This window comes from Desarmillaria tabescens (genome assembly GCF_030435595.1).
Source record: "Desarmillaria tabescens strain CCBAS 213 chromosome Unknown EV420scaffold_1, whole genome shotgun sequence".
Classification (NCBI taxonomy): Eukaryota; Fungi; Basidiomycota; class Agaricomycetes; order Agaricales; family Physalacriaceae; genus Desarmillaria; species Desarmillaria tabescens.
The window spans coordinates 1,126,288-1,146,853 of NW_026848300.1; the positions used below are offsets into that span (position 1 = coordinate 1,126,288).

A 20,566-nucleotide genomic window follows, 5' to 3' on the forward strand; every position below is an offset into this window, starting at 1 on the left:
CGGCGTGGGTTTCTCTCGTGTCCAGGGTCTCCAACTGTACTTTTATTGACACGTTACGCCCCTTCCTTCCTCTTATGTACATGGGCGGCTTCTGCAGGTCTTCCATCCACTGCCACTTCTCTCTGGCCTGAGCGGCGGTCTCCGTCTGTTCCTCCAACTGATGACACAGCTGGTCGGTGACCTCTCCTCGGCGACGAGGATGAACCCATCCATTGAGAACTGCTCTGGCTGCCGCATCCCCGCGGGCAATGCGTATCGCTCGGCGGGTCCACAGGATCCCGTGGGGTTCGTAGTACATTTCCGCGAACACCTTCTTGTCGTTCGCGTTTGCGGTGAGAGATACGGCAGGCGACATTGATCGCCTGGGGGTTACCACGGGTATGTCGGATCGAAGGTGGGCTTCTTCGTCTTCTACTTCCTCCAGTCGGACCGGTGGGTTCTTCCCTCGAAGTGGCATTTGGTCACCTGGACGAGAAAGGTCCAGAGGCGGCACTTGGGCGCCTTTGAAATTCGAGGTGGTGGAGGAGGGCGCGCTGCCCTTTCTTCGGCCCTGGCCTCGGGCACTTGTGCTCGGCGTTGTAACCTCCACGGTTGTCCTAGACTTACTGCTCTTCCTAGACCCGGCGGTACTTCGGGTTGCCCTTCGCGGGGGCACACATATTGGCTCCCCCGAGGGGTCTGCACTGTTGGCCGTCGGGTGTCCCTTGGCTACTAGGGGCAGGTGGTCCCTCGAGTTCACGGCCTCAGCTGCTTTTCCGACGCTTCCCACTGGAACAGACGCCTCCACATACGAAGACGCAGGCCCAGCGGGCTGGGCTGACGACCTTTCTCCCACTCCGGGCTGACCTCCCTTCGTCAAGGGTGCAGTCGAGACACGACCTAGGGGGCTCCGCCCTCGAGGGGCTTTCCCTGTGCGGTCGGCCGGGGGTTCCTGAGCTTGGACGGCCCCTAGGGGTTCAATGCTTGTCGCAGACCGCGACGAGCGGCGGTAATCCCCTCCTGCGCCATTGGCGGTTTGCGATTCGGTTTCCTTAGTTTCTTCGATGGATAACGCAGCGAAATGGTTGATATATTGTTCATACGGGGTACCTACATACGTAGTATAAGTCCGACTAGAATTACATGAGCGCGCACCAATAGAAACTAAGTCCGTTGCCGACGCCGTCGAATCGCTTATTTCGACGCCGGCTTGTCTTTTGACGACTTGTCGTCGTCCTTGACCTCCTCGATCTTCGTCTCTTTCCCGTTCTCTTCCTTTACGGCTTCTTCAAGGAGCTGGCAGAGGCGGGCGACGTTGGGTTTTTTGCGTGGTGGGAGTTTGACGGGGAGCCACTTAGACTTGTCGTCAGGGCACTTGTGCTTCGGGGTCCACCCAGTGTTCCCACACTTGAAGCAGCGCTTGTCGGACCGCAGCTTGTCGATCTCCATTGGCTGCCCTGCTCCACCATACGTTGTTCCCGTGGCGTCCTTCTTATCGCCACCGGAACTGCTTCCCTTCGATTGATTGCCTCGACCCGAACCGCCTTGGTTCGAGGAGGACTTACTGCCCAGTCCTTGGGCTACTCCGTATCGATAATTTGCGTCGATACGCAACACTCGCGCCTTCCACTGGGCATAGGTTGTGGGGCGCTCGTTGTCCCCATGCATAACCGTGTTGCGTACCGTCGGCCTGATTGCCGCTTCCACCGCTTCGAACATTTGCTTCTCGTCTCCGAACTCCTCGCACTTGTGGGCTAGTCGTTCGAACTTCGCGAAAAATTCGACTGCGGACTTGAAATCCGCTTGTCGGATCTTCTTCCATTCGGATTTCCAGATGGTAAGTTCCGCCACCTCACGGAACTCGCGTCGGAGGTCCTCGGAGAATTCCGTCCACGTGGGGAATCTCCAGTGACCTTGCGGGTCCCGATATCGGTAGTACTGATCTACCCACCACTGCTGCGCGTCCCCTCGCAGGTACCCTTGCGCGAACGTGATACGATAGGGATTATGTCCCTGATCGTTCATGGTATAGTACATGGGGAACACCGCGAAGTAAACTTCGCAGTGGTGTAGGAATCGGGTAATGTCCGAGGAAACCCCGGTAAAGTACTCGGGCTGAGTTACTAGTTTGGGCTTGACATCATTCCACGGATTATTGACGGCCCCCGGCGCGAGTTGCCAGGGAGGAATGGGATCCGGAGGGGACGGTACATGCGGCGGTACCGGCGGCTTAGGTGGTCGCGATACCGACCGCAGGTTTCGATTCTCTCCCGGGGGAGGGTACCCCGCGGGATCCGGGTACGACGGTTGTTTTGGGGGGAGCGGGGGTACCGTGGACCCTTTCCCCTTGTCGGTGCGAGATGGTCCGGCACCTGGATCGTCCATGTCGTCATCGTCTTCGCCTGCTCCACCGAAGAACCCCTCGGGAAAGAAGTCCGATGGGTCCGTCGGGTGAGGCATTGGTTGTGGCCGCCTATAGGGCTCACACCCTCGCTGCGGGGCAGTGGGGTTTACCAGGTTCCAGACGACAGCCGCCCGGTGCCAGGTTTCTACTTCGAGGATATTTTTCATTAGGTACACGTCACCCATGCCCTTGGCGTGACGGTAATCCTGCCCTGCTTCGGAGAAGAGCCACTGCGGGTCTTTCTCCATGTCTTCCATCATGATTTCATATAGTCCGTGCCATGGTAATAGTTCGAATACGCCTGGTCTAGGCACTGGGCCCTGAAGAAGGACCTGCCTCACCGCCGCCATTACCGTCGGCTCTAGAGCCTGGTTTGGGGGTCGAGGCGGCATCCTCTGCTTCCTTCCTCTCTCGGGCGATGCGGTCAAGCTCCTTGTTCCGCCTCCACCTTCCGATGTCTGAGTCCTCGTTGGTGATCTCCTCTTGATAGACTCTCCATGCTCGGGCTCTAGCCTCGAGGTCGGCGCCTGCCCTCCTGGCGTATCCGGTATAGCGAACGGCAGCGGCTCGTATTCGGTTGTCGATTTCGGCGGGAGTGGCGTCGGGCTCGACGGGTAAATCCCAGAAGCCATTGGGCCCATAGAGGGCGTCCTCCTCGGCGCGTCGGATGCGTGCATCGTGCGCTCGTCCTCGGTCCATTCTGGCCTGGACCTCTGGGGACTCCCGGGCATCTCCTCGGAGTCGGAGGGACTCGACGTACGTGTGATAGAGGAGCGGCCACGGACGCTGTGAGAGAGGGACTGGGTCGGCGAAGGCTCTCGACGCGACTGACGGTTCCCAGTCGGAGACTCCGGCGAGGCGCTCGGCGGCGGTAACTATCCCAAGTTCCTCGGCGTCGAGATCTGGGAACTCGCTCCAAAGCTCCCCACTCGTCGGCTCGATCGAGGGGACGGGGGTAGGGAGCGTTGGTGCCTCGGACCCTTCAGGGATCGGGTCGGGCTCTCTTCCGGTCTCGATTCTGGCCACAGGAGCCTCTTCCCCGTCGTCGGCGTAGACCCAACTGGTGTCGGGGTACCAGGCGACAGGGGGTCCTCTATTGGTTGGCCAGGCCCTTGGAAGAGACTGTGGGTGAGCTGTACTGGTGGAAGCCGCGGAGGCTCCGAGGCCAAGCTCTCCGGAATCGCTGTCGAAGTCATCTTTCTGCCTCTGAATAAATCTTCTGCGCTCGGCTCCGAGGTCGGAATCTCCCCACTGGGCTTCAACCCACTTTGTGGATGACCTTCCGGACCAGTTGTCTCCGGTATAGGTTGCATCCTCCTCCGTATTCGGGTAGAGGTCGTCGAGGAGGTCGTCGAGGCGGGTTCTTTCCCACTCGGTGAGCTCATCCCCTTCGAACTCGGTGTCAGGGCTTTCTTCGCCCGTGACCAGATGCCTGGTGCCTTGTCCTCGGCTTCTGTCGTCGCCAGACTCGCCTTGGACTGGAGACTGGTCGAAGAGGCCTGGTAGGGGCGAGTCTCCTCTGTCGTGGAGTACGCGCCGGGTATCGGTGATGTCGACGGAGTCGGTTGACTCGTCGGTAGCGCTTCTGTAGGAGTCGGTGCTCGACTCTGAGGATCGCGAGCTGGGTCGCGACGATCCGTAGAGGGACTCTCCATAGAGAGAGTGTAGCTCTAGCCGTGGAGTTTCTGGGACGGGTAGTGTTTGCTGTGAAGCCGCGGGGATATCTATCACCTGCGGGGGGTATGCGGGTACGCTGGGCACGTAGTGGAAGGGAAGCTGAGGTCGAACCCTTCTCTGTTGTCGGCAGCAGCGAAGTGTGTAATACAAAGAAATGGACAAGAAAAAGGCGATAAAAATTACGAAGATTGCAGGAATGGCGTCGGACCAGGGCATCAGTATAGATGTCTATCCTTGACGTAGGTCGACGATTGACCATGCAAGCTGGTATACCGCAAGGATGGTGAGAACGATGAGGAGCGCGATGATCAGGCTAAGGTCGGTCTCGTAGTTTGAGCCGTTCATTAACAGGATCTCACACTCGTTGGAATCAGGGGAGCTTGTTACTATCAACAAGATGATTGTCAATAGCGATGCAAGCTGGAGGGCGAGTACGAAAGGTTTCGTGTTGGGATACGTGGTTCCTAAACGAGGCGGGGATATAGCGAGTACAGGGCGGCCAGCAAGCTTGCTAGCAACACTGCCGGTATTCCGAGCGCGATTAGGAGAAAGGTTAAGTATACAGTCAGAAAGACTGCGAGGAGTAGGTCGTCGTAGAAGATGGATTCAACAATCAACCGGGTTACTAGCAACAGGAGGAGTAGCCGAGGGGGTATTAGCCACAAGGCTAGTGCAACGATGTAGTGTATCGGATGAATGGTGACGGTGAGTGCTTTTCCGTTGGTCCACTCGCTGTACGTTGACAAGCACCGGGTTGTCCACACGAGCGTAAGCGATGACCTCTCTGGTCAAGCGGGGTATTTTCTCGGAAAGAAGTTGGGCAGCGCTCTTTCTCGGAAGTGACGCTGAGCAACGTAGAACGAGCTTCGGCTAAATGTAAGCCACTAACTCTGATCGACTTAGATCGTGCTAAGGTGGCTACTCGCACTTCGGTAGACCACGCTCAACAAGCCAAAGGCGACTGAAGTCGATGGGACAGATAGTCACGAAGGACGGAGTTCAAGTTAGGTAGAATAAACCTTAGCCGAAGCTGGGGTTTAGACCAGCTGAGGCTCTACTTAAATACACGTTACGTAGGCTAAAGATAGTGCCGCAGCAACGTCCGATCGAAATCGCAGCATAGAGTAAGCGTGAATACGTAAGGAAAAGAAAAAGAAAAGGAAAAGAAAAGAATAACCGTAACACCAAGTTACCATCCTTCACGACTGGGGGCACGTCTGGTTCCTCCAGTAGTGGCTGACTGCTGAGTCGAGCCTCCAGAGGCAGGCGTGTTATTAGAGGCCTGCGAAGATCCATTAGAACCAGAGGACATAGCCAGATAGTACGTTTAGGGAGTCTTAGAGGTGAGTCTTTAGTAGACGATGGAATAGACAGGGTTTATTCAGTAGTGCGAGAACACACGGAAAGCTCTGTCAGGTCAACGAGAGCGTATGGTAAGCTAAGGTTCACTACGAAAGAAAGAGAAAACGTACCTGGCAGGTCAACGAGAGCGATAAGGATTCTCGCCGATTCTGCCAGGTAGATATAGTCCATTGGAATGAGACACGGCGAGGAAGCTAGATGCCCGTTAGCTTCCGCTGTACCTCAGTAGTACTGTGGCTCGCACTCACTGGTGAGACGGCTGAGACTCCCGGGGGGAGGCTCCCGTGGGGAGGCTGAAACCGCACATCATAGATATGGGAATTACGCGCTGAGGAGCGGCCGACGCCTGTAGAAAAGCGTGAGAAGCAGAGGGAGACCCGAGTGACGAGAAACCCGTACCAATTAGACTTGTGTAAACAAATTTCTTTAAACCCGACAAATTTGGAGCATTACGACTGAGAGATTGATACCAATTTTTGACATTTACACCTTCTACTCTTCGACGCTAGCATGTCTAGCCACATTTCAAGGATCATTTGTAACGAATGCGCTTCCTTCTGGAACTGTGGATATCAGAGTTATATATTCCTATTACACGATCATAAAGGTGTCAATATAGTGGAAGGTATAAAACGTCCGACCTAGCAATATATTGATACCGAGAAATATTGCACCATCGGCCGCTAGAGACGGAATCCGAAAGAAGAGACCCTTACAGGCTCAACGCCAACGCTCAGCCCGAGAAATATGGAATAACGACGAATACTACTTCATTGAAGTTCAGCTTCGGACATGAGTAATAGGATAATTGACCACACAAACACAGACAATGTTCGTGAGACTTCCAACCAAAGCATGAAGCAGACAACGATAAGAAAGAGCTAAAAAGTCCAACGCAGCAGACCAGAATCCAGCACAAAGGCAATGTCGTGAGTTTACGGAGCAAGAAACACAGCGTGCAGTAGGGTCCAGAAGCAAAGAGCGTCATGTAGACGAATATCAAAAGTCGCTACTGGGGGCGCCCTCCTTGTCTGATGAACGAGGTTGCGACGTCGACGAAGGCTCAGATGACGAACCAGGGTTAGCAGCCTTTTTCTTCTTCGGCCTTGGTGCCTTGCCTCGGTTGGGATTCTCAGGGACTCTCTCCACAGCACAGCAACCTAGATGTATGCACATATAACCGGGTTTGGACGCGAAGATACTTAAGAACGAACCTCCTTCATCGCCTCCGCGGCGGATCTATCAGGATTCTGTGCTTTCCAAAGCTTCATTTGGACCGACACGAACTGTTGGTATTTGGTAGGTTCGCGTGGCTACTTTCCTTCCTTGACTACCTTGGCGTTGGTGTAGCGTCGGTTTGGCGGGTTCATTTTTGCTGACCACGCACCTTCCTAAATAGATATAGCATCCAAAACGGGAATGCGCTGAAAGCGCGGTTACCTCTTGCAGATACAGGTAGCGATGCGACTTCGACGCGCTGTGGGATGTCTCTCATTCTGAATTTTTTCAATGATTGTGCCATTATCCTCATTCATTACTACAATTCGCTTGACGAAATTCTATCCAGATCAATACACCCTTAAATCAGCTTGGCGGCTCTGAAGAGATGTGAAAGGCGCATATACACACCATTTTTAGTCTTGGAGGCCTTGGAGGCGGCTTTGGCGGAGGAATCTAAGGGAATGTGAATAATCCGTTGGTCAAGAAAGACATAAAATAATACCTTTGATAGCTTTCGGCATAACTGACGCAATGTTAAGACAGCTGAAGAGATGATAGTGGTACGAGGTCAAGGAAATCTGAGACGCGTTAAATAATAAATGGCGCGCCATCTTGGATGATTATCAAATGTTTCAAGTTGATCACGCGCCTGACAGTCGAGGTGGTCTGTGCGCAGCACGTGGAATTCAAAGTCCGCTTGATGTCAGTATTTCAACTCGACTGCGCAACGACATACGCAGTAACGCCCGCCCCTTCGGGTCCTATATTTCTCACTCGCATTTACTTTTTCCCTTCGAGGCAATTTTCTTTTTGGCATGGCCGCCGTCGTTCTTTCTTTCGCAGTCGCTGCGCTTTCGGCCTCTTCCGTTCAGGCCCAAGCTGCTACTGGGACTTTTCCAGCAACGCCCCTGGCATCGAAGCATTACGCTTACCCTTCTGAAATAGTACGCTGCGCATTTGATGGCCTGCCTTTTTGATTTTGAGTGCAAATCATAGCCCTATAAAGTTGATACCGACGAAGGCCTGATTCGAGGAACGCAGTTTGGCTACAATTTGTGCAACTCGACCACGGAAAACCAAAACTCGCTTTGCCAAACTTCTTTTTTGAACGCTCTTGATGGTAATATCTCTTCCCTCTTTCCTTTTTCCTTTGTTAAAGCGTCATATGAAGACTTCTGCCTGTGGGCTCCCTCCCAGCCCAACAGCACTATCGCCGACACTGAAGGCGAGGAAGTGGCGTGGTGTACCAAAAAGGGCCGTGGGACACGTTTGATGCCGGAGGGTACTTTGAAGGGCGTTCAGTTCATGAAGACTCCTGGATATCTTCAGGTTGTCGGTTTCATTGACCAGACAAAAATCAACCTTCAAGATGGCGATTTCGGAGGTGAACTTGATCCTCATGGTGCTGATCTTGTAGGTCCCTTCATTCTTCACAAAATCTCTTGATGCTAATAATTATTTTCAGCGTGGAAACCCTATGGGTGGTCTGGTGTACTCTACGGGCTGGAGCGCTGATAACAACACATACACCCAAGCTATTGAATGGCACAAGTGCGCATTTCCTGAAGCTGCTGTGATTTTCTTACTGAAACGTTACTAGCTTCATGGGTGGCAACGCGTTTTGTTTCAAGGTCTGCGATCCTTCTGGACCCAACCCAGCTGACCTTTGTCAACACATCTACGACCGTATCGGCTGTGCATACAATGCGCCTAACAACGCTCAAGAAGGCGTCTTCGAGGCTTGCCAGGGTGACAACCAGGATCCTCCTGGTGTCTATACCTCGGGTGGTGTTGTCATGACCTATACTCAGCCTGCCGAATCCCTTGGCGCCATCACCTCCATTCCCTACACCGCAAGGATACCCGCATCCAGCAACTGTGTCTCCTTCGCAAGCACAGCCTTATACACCGACGGACCAACTATAACCAGTAGCGCATCGAATTCTGCTAGTACCTCGGGCTCGACATCGAGAGGAGCTTCGACCGGTGGATCTGGCGGCAGCGGTACAGCTACCGGCACCGCGTCAGGTGCTGGAGCAGCGTCGACTGGCAATGGTGCTACTCAGGTAACAATTTCAGGCATTGCACTGTTGTCCATTATTCTGTCTGCTCTCTACCTTTCATGAGTTTTGCACGCTCGCCCTTTCTTATGACAAAGACATTTGTTGCCTCATGACTTTCAGACCATAGTCACTCGTTTATCTGTCATCGATTCACTTTGTTTACTTGGCCGTATTCTACACATGGACCACTAGCGTTTCTCGTCGCGTAGGACAGTGTTAATCAGATTTTTCTACTTGGCATAGTTGGCAGTTGTAACCTGGATAATCCTCCTCGGCACGGGCTGGATTTACGAACGTAATTTGCTGTGGTGCCGGCCGATGAGACACATGTGGGGTGACGTGATCGAATACCCTGCGCTGTGCGGAGCCGCCCATATTGTTCCAGTGCTTCTCGAGCCTTCCTACCAATCACTGCCACTGAAAGTACTCCTTTGTCGTCCTTTGTCTTGCGGCCGAGTACGTCTTTGTCTAGCATCGTACATTTAACTGTAACGATTCTGCAGTTGGGCGCGTCTCACGTAACTCTACTGCAGTCCAATTCTCACTCTCTTTCCAACACTCGCTATCGCACGACACGAAATGGCTCCCAAGGCAATGAAGTTCAGGCGCGCGCTCAAGAGCGCTGCACGCTTCCCTGTGCGCGGTGCTGGTACTCTCGTCGGTGGCGGCCGCGGGAGCGGGCGAAATACGCTTTCGCCTATCACAGGAGAGGACCCCATAGTGATCCTGAGGCTGCAGATTCTCGGTTGCAAGGGCATGTTGGCCAAGGATAGAAACGGAGCAAGCGATCCGTACGTATATACATACCTTCATTTCGGTTGCTGTGCGATAGGAACTCATAACATGCGCCGGTAGATTCATCGTTGTGTCTATGTTGAATTCGCGATTCCAGACTCCCGTGGCGAAGAAGACACTTCAGCCAATCTATGCGCCCAAGGATGCGACATTTGACTTTCCCATCTATCTCTCCCTGGCCGACAGGCTGGGTGTCTTAGAGATGGTCGCCTGGGATAAGGATATGCTGATGAAGAAGGACTACATGGGCGAGGTCGCTTTGCCCCTGGAGGATTGGTTCACAGATGACAGGCCGTATGGCTTTGATGAGCCAGGTAACACTGTACGTCAATTGTTTTCTTATCAGAAACGCGTCCCAAAGCCACAAACACTCAGCCATTCTCATTAAACCTTGTTTCGACAAGAGATGGAATAAAAGCCGCCGGGTCTGTGCAAGTTAAACTGGGCTTCGTCTCGCCGCCCAAGACACAGAATCTTCTTGAGTTCGATGAGATCTTCTCAGAACTCATCAGACGATCTCGGCCTTCTTTGGTATCTGCACCACCAGTAAGTCTCGGAAGCTCGCCGAAGTATGTACTTCATTTATATAACTCTGCAGACGGAAGGTGTTGGCACTGTGCGCTCTCACGCCGGAGTGGCTGACTACGAAGATGACGGCGGTATCTCATCGGATTCTGACTCTGACTCTTCTGACGATGAGGAGTTTGCCGATGCTCTAGACGACAACGATACCGTCCTAACCCCCACAGTCAACACCGCGTCCTCAACCCCAGCGACTAGCTTCTCCACTGGTCTCACTTCGCCTCTTACCCCTACCAATACCCCTGCATCACAGGAAGCTGAATTTCGTGCTTCCCCTCCTCAGCTCAATTTGACACCAGCTACACCAGTCGCGTCTCCCCCAAACAAGAGGCTTCCTTCACCAAAAATTGGGACACCTTCTCCCAGCTTTATGAGAATGAAGTTTTCACGACGGTCGACGTCGACTTCAAACCCTACCAGTGAGACTTCTGATACAGGGACGCCCCCAGGTACACCAGGTTCAGGTTTGGAAAAAGAGAAGAAGAAGCGCTTCAAGAAACACTGGGGCACAGGTTCTAGCAGCACACCGGGCACAAGCAGTGGCAGCGGTAACGAAGGTGCTGGTGGACGTATGAAACGGAAGAAGCAACCGTATAGCTTCAGCGGGCCAAATGATATCGTCGGAATCGTTATGTTGGAGATCAAGTCAGCCGAAGATCTGCCAAAATTGAAAAACAGTAAGTAGAACCACGTATGCATCGGAAAGCACTGATCCGATGTGATTCCACTTTCACAGTGACACGTACAGGATGGGATATGGATCCCTTTGTCGTCATTTCATTTGGCAAGAAAGTTTTCCGGACTCGTGTTATTCGTCATTCGCTCAGCCCTGTTTGGGACGAGAAGCTGCTCTTCCATGTCCGGCGATATGAGACGGCTTTTAAAGTCCAGCTCACCATCTTAGATTGGGACAAACTTTCGTCGAATGATCACATCGGAGACGCCAGTTTTGACCTCAAGGAATTGTTGGATAACGCACCTCAGGCCGACGAAGAGACTGGGCTGTACCCTTTCACTGATGAAGATCAAGCAATGTCGGACTTCAAGCTGCCTTTGACAACCGGCAAAGATATGCCCTGGGAGTCTAAGCATGCCCCAGTTATCTCTGTTCGGTATGTGATCCCCTTTGTCTTACGTTCATGACTAAGGGGTTTTGGACGATAGCGCTATGTATCAGCCATATGCCGCTCTTCGTCAACGTTTCTGGCGACAGTTCCTTAAGCAATACGACACTGATGATACAGAAACGCTATCTCACATTGAGATAACTTCCATGCTCGATTCTCTTGGTTCGACCCTCACCCGCTTGACCGTCAACTCGTTTTGGACGCGTTTCAACAAAAATTCTCATACGGACGAATTAACCATCGCCGAAGCCATCCAATGTTTGGAAGCGGAATTAGGTCGACCTGATAGTGAAAAGAAGAGGTTAGACGCCGATGACGCCCTTCTTGACAGTAGCGTTAGTGCGACGCCCATGATCATGATATCGGACAGGGAAGGTAATGAACTACCACTGGACCATCTTGACTTTTCTGGGCCACCAATGAGCATCTCCGTGGGTCCGGAAACCAACGATGTGGTTAGTGGCACGGAAATGAAGGCACAACCAAGTGCTTCAGGGCCATACACAACTGAGCCTGCACAGCAGCCTCTTGCGCATGCTGCTTCGGGGACGCCTATGGGTGAAATCGCCGACCCTATCGGCGGAATGGCTAGGCAGGGCTCTTATTCATCTTCTGAACCGGAGGATGAGTCTTCCGGCTCCGGCACCCCCGAATCGGAGGCCGTCCCGGCGAAGAAGAGGTCCAAGTTCAGAAGAGGGACGAAATGCAAACCAAAGACTGGGTCTGCATTGTCCGCTGCTAGCTCCTCAGGCTCCGATGAATCGTTCGAACGTGTTATCAATGTCAAGAACTGTCCACTGTGCCATCGACCCAGGCTCAATTCGAAGGCGGAAGTTGACATCATTACCCACCTTGCCGTCTGTGCAAGCCAGGACTGGAACAAGGTTGACCGCATTGTTGTAGGCAACTTCGTTACTGCCAGTCAAGCTCAGCGGAAATGGTATACGAAGATCATCGGCAAGATTTCGAGCGGCGACTACAAGCTTGGTGCTGTAAGTATCTCCTCACCATATCCATGCATTACTCAAAGGTTGCAGAACTCCGCCAATATTATCGTTCAAAACAGGATGACGGGTCAGTTAGAAGAGGAGAAGATGCAGGTATACGTAAGGCTAGGTATTCGATTGTTATACAAGGTGGGTTTAGCTCGGATCCTGATAGTATGTGATGCTCATACGAACGTCAGGGGGCTAAAGGTCGAATGGAAGGCAACGGAGGTAAGTGTTGTTTCACTCAGTTCGAACTAACCTTGATGTCTCTGCAAACAGCCCGGCGTCTATTAAAATCCTTGTCAATCAAACAAGGAATTAAGTATGATGCGCCTGAATCTGCCCGCGACATTCCTACCTTCATTGAATTCCACGGACTCAAGGTGGATGAGATTCTAGATCCCCTGGGTTCATTCAGTACGTTGGCCTCTCTCTAATGATTGATCGCGTGCCTAATCGTTTCTCAAGAATCCTTCAACGAATTCTTCTATAGGTATTTTTCTCTGTCCTACACAATACAGTCAGTTACAACGACTTTTTGAAGGAAATTAAAACCTTCTGCGAGGCCTATCGAGAAGCCCAAAGATCCTTATCGGCTTGTCAGTGCAGCTGACTGTCGTTTGATGGCGTTTGAAACCGTCAGCGAAGCGACTCGCCTGTGGATCAAAGGTCGTGAATTCACTGTTTCCCGACTGCTAGGCGACGCGTATAAGGATCAAGCAGAGCGATACAATGGTGGTGCTTTAGCCATCTTCCGACTAGCGCCTCAAGACTATCACCGATTCCACTCACCTGTAGAAGGTAAGATTGGACCCATGAAGTATATTGCCGGCGAGTATTATACAGTCAATGTAAGCGAAAAACGACATCTCCTATGGGTTACGGGCGCTCACTGTGTTTCTACCAGCCGCAAGCGATCAGAACGGCTCTGGATGTTTACGGAGAGAATGCGCGTAAGATTGTTCCTATCGATAGTCCTCACTTCGGCCGCGTGATGGCTGTTTGTGTTGGTGCTATGATGGTTGGGACTATCGCGACGACTGTGAACGAAGGTGATTATGTTCAGCGAGGCCAAGAGTTTGGGTATTTTGCTTTTGGTAAGCTGTTATCTTTAGCCGGTCACTGGACCACTTCTTATCCCCCCTAGGTGGATCAACCATTGTTATACTGTTTGAAAAGGGTGCGGTGGAGTGGGACGAAGATCTGTTAATCAACGGTCGGGCCGCCCTCGAAACTCTTGTTCGTGTTGGGATGGGTATCGGCACGGGTGTCAAGAGGGGATAGAAGTGAACTTCTGAATATATTTTGAGAGGTATATATAAGTAGTTATTCCGGATGATTCAAATTTGCGGATGGATTTTGCGACCTGAGATATGTTAGACAGGTGGTGGGACTTCGAATTTCTGCGTGCGAAGTGTGAAGGAAAGCTGGCTTCAGGTATATGTATGACGTCGTGTTATGGCTCCACCGATCATGACGCATGATCGTCAACTGGAATACTTGATCGGCAACGACTTTCATGAAAAATCAGCCTTATAAGTATTGCAAGAGCCATTAGGATCTTTCCCGGGAAGTTCTTCATCATGATAAGGAAGGGACGTCGAGCTTCCTTAGTACACGGAGCTCATCGAAACCGTAATATATGGCTGGGAACTGCGGTGACTCGATATAATTTTGGATGGCTGTCGCGGCAGTTTTGATGGTTTAATGCTACCTACAGTGAATCTGTTTATGCATTACATGTCATAGTTATCAGGGCTACATTAAAATTTGCGAACTGCCGTGACTTCGTAAGGGCCAACCCGACCCAACGACCCAAGCGACCCACAGACACAAAACTCCAATGTGTGACGGTGAGCCTCCAAGGCCGATGTTATAAGTCTACTCGACAGTCCCCATTCAATGCATTACCAGAAGCCTTGGACTGCGCTGCAATAGCACATATCCATATGGTTAATCCGGGAATATTGGAACAACTAAAACAGCGAGTCTGGGTAACCAGACAATGGCTGCCCTGGCACTGTACCCCGTCTTTCTGTCTGGCTAACTATCTAAGATTCGATCAACAAGTTGACGATATTGGCCAGGATGATATTCGCTTTTCTATCTCACCAATCAAGTTTGACGCTCACGGGTATAAATACAGCTGACTTTCGGGTCTTGGTTAAGGTACTATCCGAGTATAAAATGAACCCTTGAACGGCAGGAATACTAGCACAAATCTCTTTTCCCTTGCTACTATACAGCGCCACACGCCAAGGAAATATACCATGTCTCACGGCGAGCTTTGGTACGGGACAGCATCGTTTTTGGTCTAATGCTCCCCCGGTAGTCAGCGCATACCTTCTACGGCTGGAAAATAACGTCTGCATCAGAAAGTTCCTCTATGGGACTATTGGGGTGGGCGGTGGCTATCTTCGGTACAAATTCGTCTCTTCCGGTGTAATTTTAGATATCCCAAGTCCATATCTCACTCATTACCAGCGCCACTACTAAACCTTACTAAGTAATCCCAACTCATCATCATCACCAGCCTATTCCTCGAAGAGCGGAACAAGATAGATGGCCGTTTGACGCCGTCTAAGAGTGAGAAAGGGGGAGGTGAGTTTTCCAGAAAACAGTGGCACCATCGTGCGGGGTTGAAAACAGGTATCATTTCTTCAATTGAGTCGTCCCTTGGCTGAGAAGTATGATGGTTCAAAGTATCTTGCCAACGGTATGGCTCCAGCGTTCTGCGGGGATGTCCGTCACCCCAAATCGTGGCCGAAGCTATCCCCTGAGATGTAATAGATAAGTTGTCTGAAGCGTATTCTTTCTGCTTTCGACGGCCTTTTTGCCTCGTGTCCCTGAGAGCGCAAACCAGGAGTTCTTGGCATATAACCGTAATTGCGAACTTCGCCGCGTCGATGCGAGTTCCGCGTTGTTTTGCATCTCATTGGACCGCCACCTGTTTGATTGCTAGGGACAAAGGAGTGAAGCTCACCAATCGAAATCGAAGTGGAATCACAGTTCGCTTGACGTGGTTCCATGACATTGTATTTACTTACCATCGCTATATTCCCGCACAAGTTCGTCGCAAGATTCATTTTCCCGCAACTGTACACACATAAGTGCCTTCGTTCTGTTCGTTCTGATGGATATGGTCAATATCATCCACGCGCACTATGCTTTCGCTTCGTTGATGGACCTTGAATACCGTAATTTCCACTGTGACGGTGTCTGAGAAGGACTTAGAATGGAGGGAATGGAGTCGACCATGTTCCCGGCTTGCGTCAATCATAATGTATAGCCATCAAGTGGGTAAAAAGGTCGACGTTACATGTAGTCACACTCGCAAAATAATGTACTGATGGATGCGAGGAACATGGGACAGACGATAGGAAGAATCTACGCAGAATACTCCAATTTGGCTGTGAAATCCATAAATTAGTAAATATGTCCTAAAAGAAAACGGAAGAACTAACTTTCGTGCTTCTTCGCGTCGCTTACTTTCCTTGCTGCTTTCGTCAAGTCCTCTTGATTCACGAATTCTCTAAGAAAGAGTAAGCATTATAATCAAAATTGTAGAAACAAGGAAACTGAAAGCCTACCTGTCATCCCTTATGGCAAACATCCCCGCCTCCGTAACAACATTGCGCAAATCTGCACCATTGAATCCATCCGTCAGCTGGTTAAGGTTGGTATTAATAGCAGACCTCAGTGTGGCACCCGAACGTACCTTGACGATAGCCTCGTAGTCGATCTCACCGCCCTTGTTTACGGGGGCGGCATGGATTTTGAGAATTTCAAGTCTTGCCTGCTCATTGGGTAACGGCACTTCAATCTTCCTATCTAAACGACCTGGACGAAGGAGGGCAGGATCCAATGTATCCGGTCGATTCGTAGCCATGATGAGCTTCGTCTGTCCTAAGGAATCGAAGCCATCCATTTGATTTAGCAGCTATTAATTTATCAGACATATTAATAGCATGCAAGTGATACGGAAACTCACTTCCATAAGAGTCCTCTGAATCTCCCTGTCTGCACTTGTACCTTCGGAGAACCGTCTTCCACCGATAGCATCGATCTCGTCCATGAAAATAACGCAAGGCTCGTGGTCTCGTGCATACCCAAACATTTCTCGTACAACTCGGGCACTCTCACCGATGTACTTGTCTACTATAGCAGATGAGACGACTTTGAGGAAGTTCGTTTGTAGGGTAGCTGCGACGGCACGTGCCAGAAGAGTCTTGCCAGTCCCGGGAGGACCATAGAGTAGGACACCTTTCGGGGGTTTGATTCCGACACGTTGGAAGAGTTCGGGATTCAGAAGGGGAAGCTCGATTATCTGTGACGCGTGAGCTCAGAAAAAGAGCGCGACAAAATAAGATTCCTTACCTCACGCAATTCACGGACCTGTTCCCCCAAGCCACCGATGCCGGCAAACGAGGCTCCACCAGGGTCCTCCAGACTCATCTTGTACACAAGAGGATCGACTTCACGGGGTAGGATACGCATTATAGTCAGAGTTGTCATGTCAAGAGATACACGGGTGCCGTTTTTGAGTTTGGCGGCGGGTAAGGCTGGGCGGTACGAAACGACGTAACGAGGACCTGATGAGGCCTTCACTATGACTGGAAGATGGCACAGAGATGGTGAGCATAGATAACGGGCCCATGTAGACTTGGCTTACACCGGTCATCATCCAATTGCTTCATGACCTCGCCAATTATTTGCCCTACAGATTGTACGGCTTTGATGTCGTCCTCAGTCTTCTCGTATTCCTTCTCCAAGTCCTTGAGCGAAAAACGGACTGATATACATCAGCCACCATACACGCTGCGAAGATACTTGAGCCTCACGAGTTTTCAGATTCTCGCTACTCGATTCGTGGTGTCGCATTTTCTGACCGAAGGAATTTTCAGTAGAATCTTCAAGAGCAAGATAAAGCAGCTACCTCACGATAGCTCTGCAATGCATCCTTCCGCCGCTGGTCCATGCTGCCAGAAGACGTCGAGGGTGCCTCCATTGTTGTCGATGGAACTTACCAAGAAAGTTGATGACGCGTCGGTCGACCGCGATGTCACGGATCGACGGGCCGGTGCTCCGATTGTCTTTTCTACCACTTCCGCACTGAAATGGCATTTAGGTAAACTGGAGCAAAAGTATGCAAGATCTCAGCGCGAATTAGCTGATATTTTGGAAGAGCGTGATAGGTACAGAGAAAAGTATAATGATGTGAGAATAGAGTTGGTAGAGGCGCAGACACGGGAAGAAAGTGCTCGGTGCGAAATCCAAGACCTTAGGAGGCAACTGAGGCGGTATCATGAAGATGCTGGTGTAGTGAGTTTTTTTCTGTTATACCATGTAAATCCTGCCCATCTTTTGGTGAAGGGAAACGTGCCAAACGACTTGAATGCCGCAATCCACGCGGACGGTTCCAACGTCCTCGTTAAGCAAGACAAGGACAATGAAATTGTGCTGCATTCTCCTGCAATCACATCACGCACGACATTCAAAGCCATCTCATCAGCTCTGCAGGTTTGTTGACTGTCAACTTATTGGGGCATAATCTAATGAAAGCCAGACTAAACCGCAGCCTCTGATAGTGCCCGTGTCTTCTCTTCCGAGGACACCTCCGCCATCACAGGTCAGTCTGCATTGTCGAAATCATTATAAAACCATGAATAATCTTTTCTGATGAATATCATCTTAGCCACCTTCTGCGCACAGCTCTCCCGTCGAAGTGAAACCGTCTATCCGTCGCAGGCTATATGTGGAGATACCAGCGTCCCCTCGGTGTTCCACTTCTTCGAGAGATGTATCCAATGGTGACTTGTTTGGTCAAAGATGTAAGCTGAAACGTACGGTAAGTACAATGTCGCGGGTATAAAATTCCAAAACTGAAGCCTTTAAGATTTCAATCCCTTCAAGTAGATCTACCAAAAGAAGGCACTCTCCTACCGCTGAAAAACATATTTTACCCAAGAATAAGGTAAACACTTATTGTTTCTGTAAATTCTGGTTCCATTGCATTGACACCAGGCAATGTAGAAAGATAAATCCACTTTTATTCCGCCCCAAGCACTCGTCACCTCGCTCATCTCCAGCATACCGTTATTCACCGTTGATCCTCCACCTCATGCACGCTGCATCGTTACTCGCCGCCTTTTACTGGAGAAGTACAGTGTGGCATCCCGAGCATTCTTGGGATATCTCAAGCCTAGTCAAACTTCATCTCTCAGCGGGCGGATGGTTGTCTTGCCTCAGAAAAGATATAATCCAGCGTTACCTTCCCAGCCGGGAGCACATGGATTATTGTTTTCGGTGCGACATCATGTTGTGGGTCAGACCGTCGCACTCTTCGTCAAAGAAGGAACTCAAGCACTGTGGACTTACTATGGTGAGTATAAGGACGTCCTCTGTGGTAAGGTAACGGGGCAGGTGTTCATGGACCAGGCCGAAGAGGTTGGTCATGCGTTTTCGATTTTCTATCTAATCGGTATCGTTAACGCCCATTTTTAGGTGAAACAAGACTGGGCTCAAAAGATTCTAGTCCAGAAATCTGATGAGTACCTTTCTGTGAAAGCGAGGGTCAGCTTGCGAAAGGACGGGCAATCCATCAATGACTCCAATGTCAAGAACGAGATGGATCGGCTGAAGACAATGCCGAAGAACGTTCAGAATCTAAAAACTAGAGATGTCATTGACGCTCTAGTTCGTGGAGATGAAGGTCTAGAAATCATTCGGTTAGAATGCGTGGGATTTGACCATTCATTGGTGGAGGATATTAGAAGAGAAGGGCTTTTTCGGAAGGCATTCGAGGGACCTTTACCAGAACTCACAGAATCCGAATCTGAAGACGATCGCATAATTTCCGTTGAAGCATAATCAATTCACGTCGCGGCATTACTTTAAAGTACTAAGTACCGGTGGAGGACCGTGTGTAGATAACATCTTGGAGGCCTGATCGAAGGCTGTTCGACTGTCAATGAATGTATCAGTAATGGAAGTAAAAGGGTGACGAGGTTCAAGCGAGAAGCAGCCAGGGCATCGAAAACGTAACACATATCCAATGGATCGTGCAAAATTGCGTTCAACTCCATCAGCGGGGGTACGCAGAAACCGGAGATGTGTTGTCCTCCGCGCACAGCTGCAAATCACTTTGCAACACCTGAGAAGTCTCATAGAGATACTGAGGATTGACAGACGGTAGATGGTGGTTGTAAAAGATGCGCAGAGACACCAATTGCTTTGGGGTCTGATCAAAGAAGCTGACGATACGCGTAAATAGCTTAGAAGAACCCGTCCGGCAAGACACGGTATTCCTTCCGGATTGAAAACGGGTGGGAGAAGGTAATATCTCTTGAAAAGGATCCTTAGCGCAGTTTCCGAAGCGTGACTAACACTCAAGCATGGCCGGATTGGGTTACCAGCTGTAAATGACCAGAGACTGCACCAACTAGGGAGCACCGAATGAACACCATTTATAACTTGGCAATCACTTGTCTGTATCCTTTTGGACCTCGCGCAGCACTGGTTACGGTACGCGTTATCTACGCGCTAAGCTGTTCGAGGAGAGTCCTAAGCTTTTGACTCAAGCCAGGTGTTAATTGGATGACACCGTGGGATGTGCAGAACCGATAGGCTGGCATGGGCTGGTATGTATTGGCCAGTATCTACAAAAATATCAGTCGGAACGCGTTACAATGGGATCTTGGACATGACATACTTTCCCGTTCTCGACGAGAACCGAGGCAAGAATGTCATCTGGGTCGCCGATGCGTCCTAATGGCGGGATATTCCGTTCGTCTTAGGAATGGACTTTGTGAGAAAACGAAGAAGGCGGGACATTCAGACCTTGAAGTACATACCATGTATGTGCATCCATCCGTTCTGTAGCTGAGTCGCACCATTCTGCTGCACCTCGTCTACACCTTCACGTAGACCGTCCTGTATAGCCTGATGCAGCACGTCCCGGAATTTTTCTACGCAATCATTTAACCTCTAGTAAACAGAGTAAAAAGATCGAGGCGTACGATTCTCAGTGAAATCATTGAGCCCTGCTTCTTCCCCAGCTCCCTGCGCGGGTAGCCAGCCAATAATTGTGGGCGAATCAGGTGTTGGTGGTGCATGAGGCAAAAATGATACAGCAAATATAGGTGGCGAGCCGGAATTTGGGTAGCTGAGGTGGTAAAAGAGGTCAGGGCGGGTGGGATCGGAAAATGACTGGGTAGGTGAATTCGAGTTGTATCGTCGCTGGTCAAAGTGTTGGCGTGGTATTCGACATCGTAAAGGCGCAGAATAATGACGAGCAAGTGAAGGAGTTGAGCGAAGAGCAGCACACCTCAAAAGCAGTTGAGTTGTCCTGAAGGTCCACATCAAAAA

General features: G+C 50.7%; 5 protein-coding genes across 5 annotated transcripts; 3 read left to right on the forward strand and 2 right to left on the reverse strand.

Annotated features, from left to right (window-relative positions):
• Window positions 1–7,458: 7,458 nt before the first annotated feature.
• On the forward strand, window positions 7,459–8,769 carry EV420DRAFT_1257482 (uncharacterized protein; the record flags this gene model as incomplete). Its single annotated transcript, XM_060466836.1, has 5 exons — window positions 7,459–7,587; window positions 7,640–7,763; window positions 7,815–8,056; window positions 8,109–8,194; window positions 8,244–8,769. The coding sequence occupies 5 exons, from the start codon at window positions 7,459–7,461 to the stop codon at window positions 8,767–8,769; spliced, it is 1,107 nt and encodes a 368-aa protein (XP_060339201.1).
• A 516-nt stretch (window positions 8,770–9,285) lies between these two features.
• EV420DRAFT_1258099 (phosphatidylserine decarboxylase-domain-containing protein) lies at window positions 9,286–13,483 on the forward strand (the record flags this gene model as incomplete). The annotated part of the gene is made up of 15 exons (XM_060466872.1): window positions 9,286–9,497; window positions 9,562–9,815; window positions 9,863–10,047; window positions 10,100–10,547; window positions 10,596–10,760; window positions 10,820–11,195; window positions 11,248–11,838; window positions 11,953–12,202; window positions 12,248–12,346; window positions 12,397–12,427; window positions 12,479–12,616; window positions 12,668–12,692; window positions 12,744–13,050; window positions 13,107–13,296; window positions 13,347–13,483. The coding sequence occupies 15 exons, from the start codon at window positions 9,286–9,288 to the stop codon at window positions 13,481–13,483; spliced, it is 3,408 nt and encodes a 1,135-aa protein (XP_060339202.1).
• A 1,952-nt stretch (window positions 13,484–15,435) lies between these two features.
• Window positions 15,436–17,354, reverse strand: EV420DRAFT_31109 (26S proteasome regulatory complex ATPase RPT4). The gene is made up of 8 exons (XM_060481654.1): window positions 17,136–17,354; window positions 17,041–17,083; window positions 16,872–16,991; window positions 16,577–16,812; window positions 16,191–16,526; window positions 15,790–16,139; window positions 15,664–15,731; window positions 15,436–15,609 (listed from the first exon to the last, which is right to left on the reverse strand). The coding sequence occupies exons 1-8, from the start codon at window positions 17,205–17,207 to the stop codon at window positions 15,587–15,589; spliced, it is 1,248 nt and encodes a 415-aa protein (XP_060339203.1). The 5' UTR covers window positions 17,208–17,354; the 3' UTR covers window positions 15,436–15,586.
• EV420DRAFT_1633823 (uncharacterized protein) lies at window positions 17,216–19,069 on the forward strand (the record flags this gene model as incomplete). The annotated part of the gene is made up of 7 exons (XM_060476239.1): window positions 17,216–17,521; window positions 17,573–17,719; window positions 17,766–17,828; window positions 17,895–18,047; window positions 18,096–18,173; window positions 18,233–18,646; window positions 18,704–19,069. The coding sequence occupies 7 exons, from the start codon at window positions 17,216–17,218 to the stop codon at window positions 19,067–19,069; spliced, it is 1,527 nt and encodes a 508-aa protein (XP_060339204.1).
• A 518-nt stretch (window positions 19,070–19,587) lies between these two features.
• Window positions 19,588–20,560, reverse strand: EV420DRAFT_1659658 (uncharacterized protein; the record flags this gene model as incomplete). Its single annotated transcript, XM_060478892.1, has 4 exons — window positions 19,588–19,857; window positions 19,911–19,990; window positions 20,053–20,166; window positions 20,218–20,560. 4 exons carry the CDS (start codon window positions 20,558–20,560, stop codon window positions 19,735–19,737), a joined length of 660 nt encoding a protein of 219 aa, XP_060339205.1. The 3' UTR covers window positions 19,588–19,734.
• Between the last annotated feature and the right edge of the window lie 6 nt (window positions 20,561–20,566).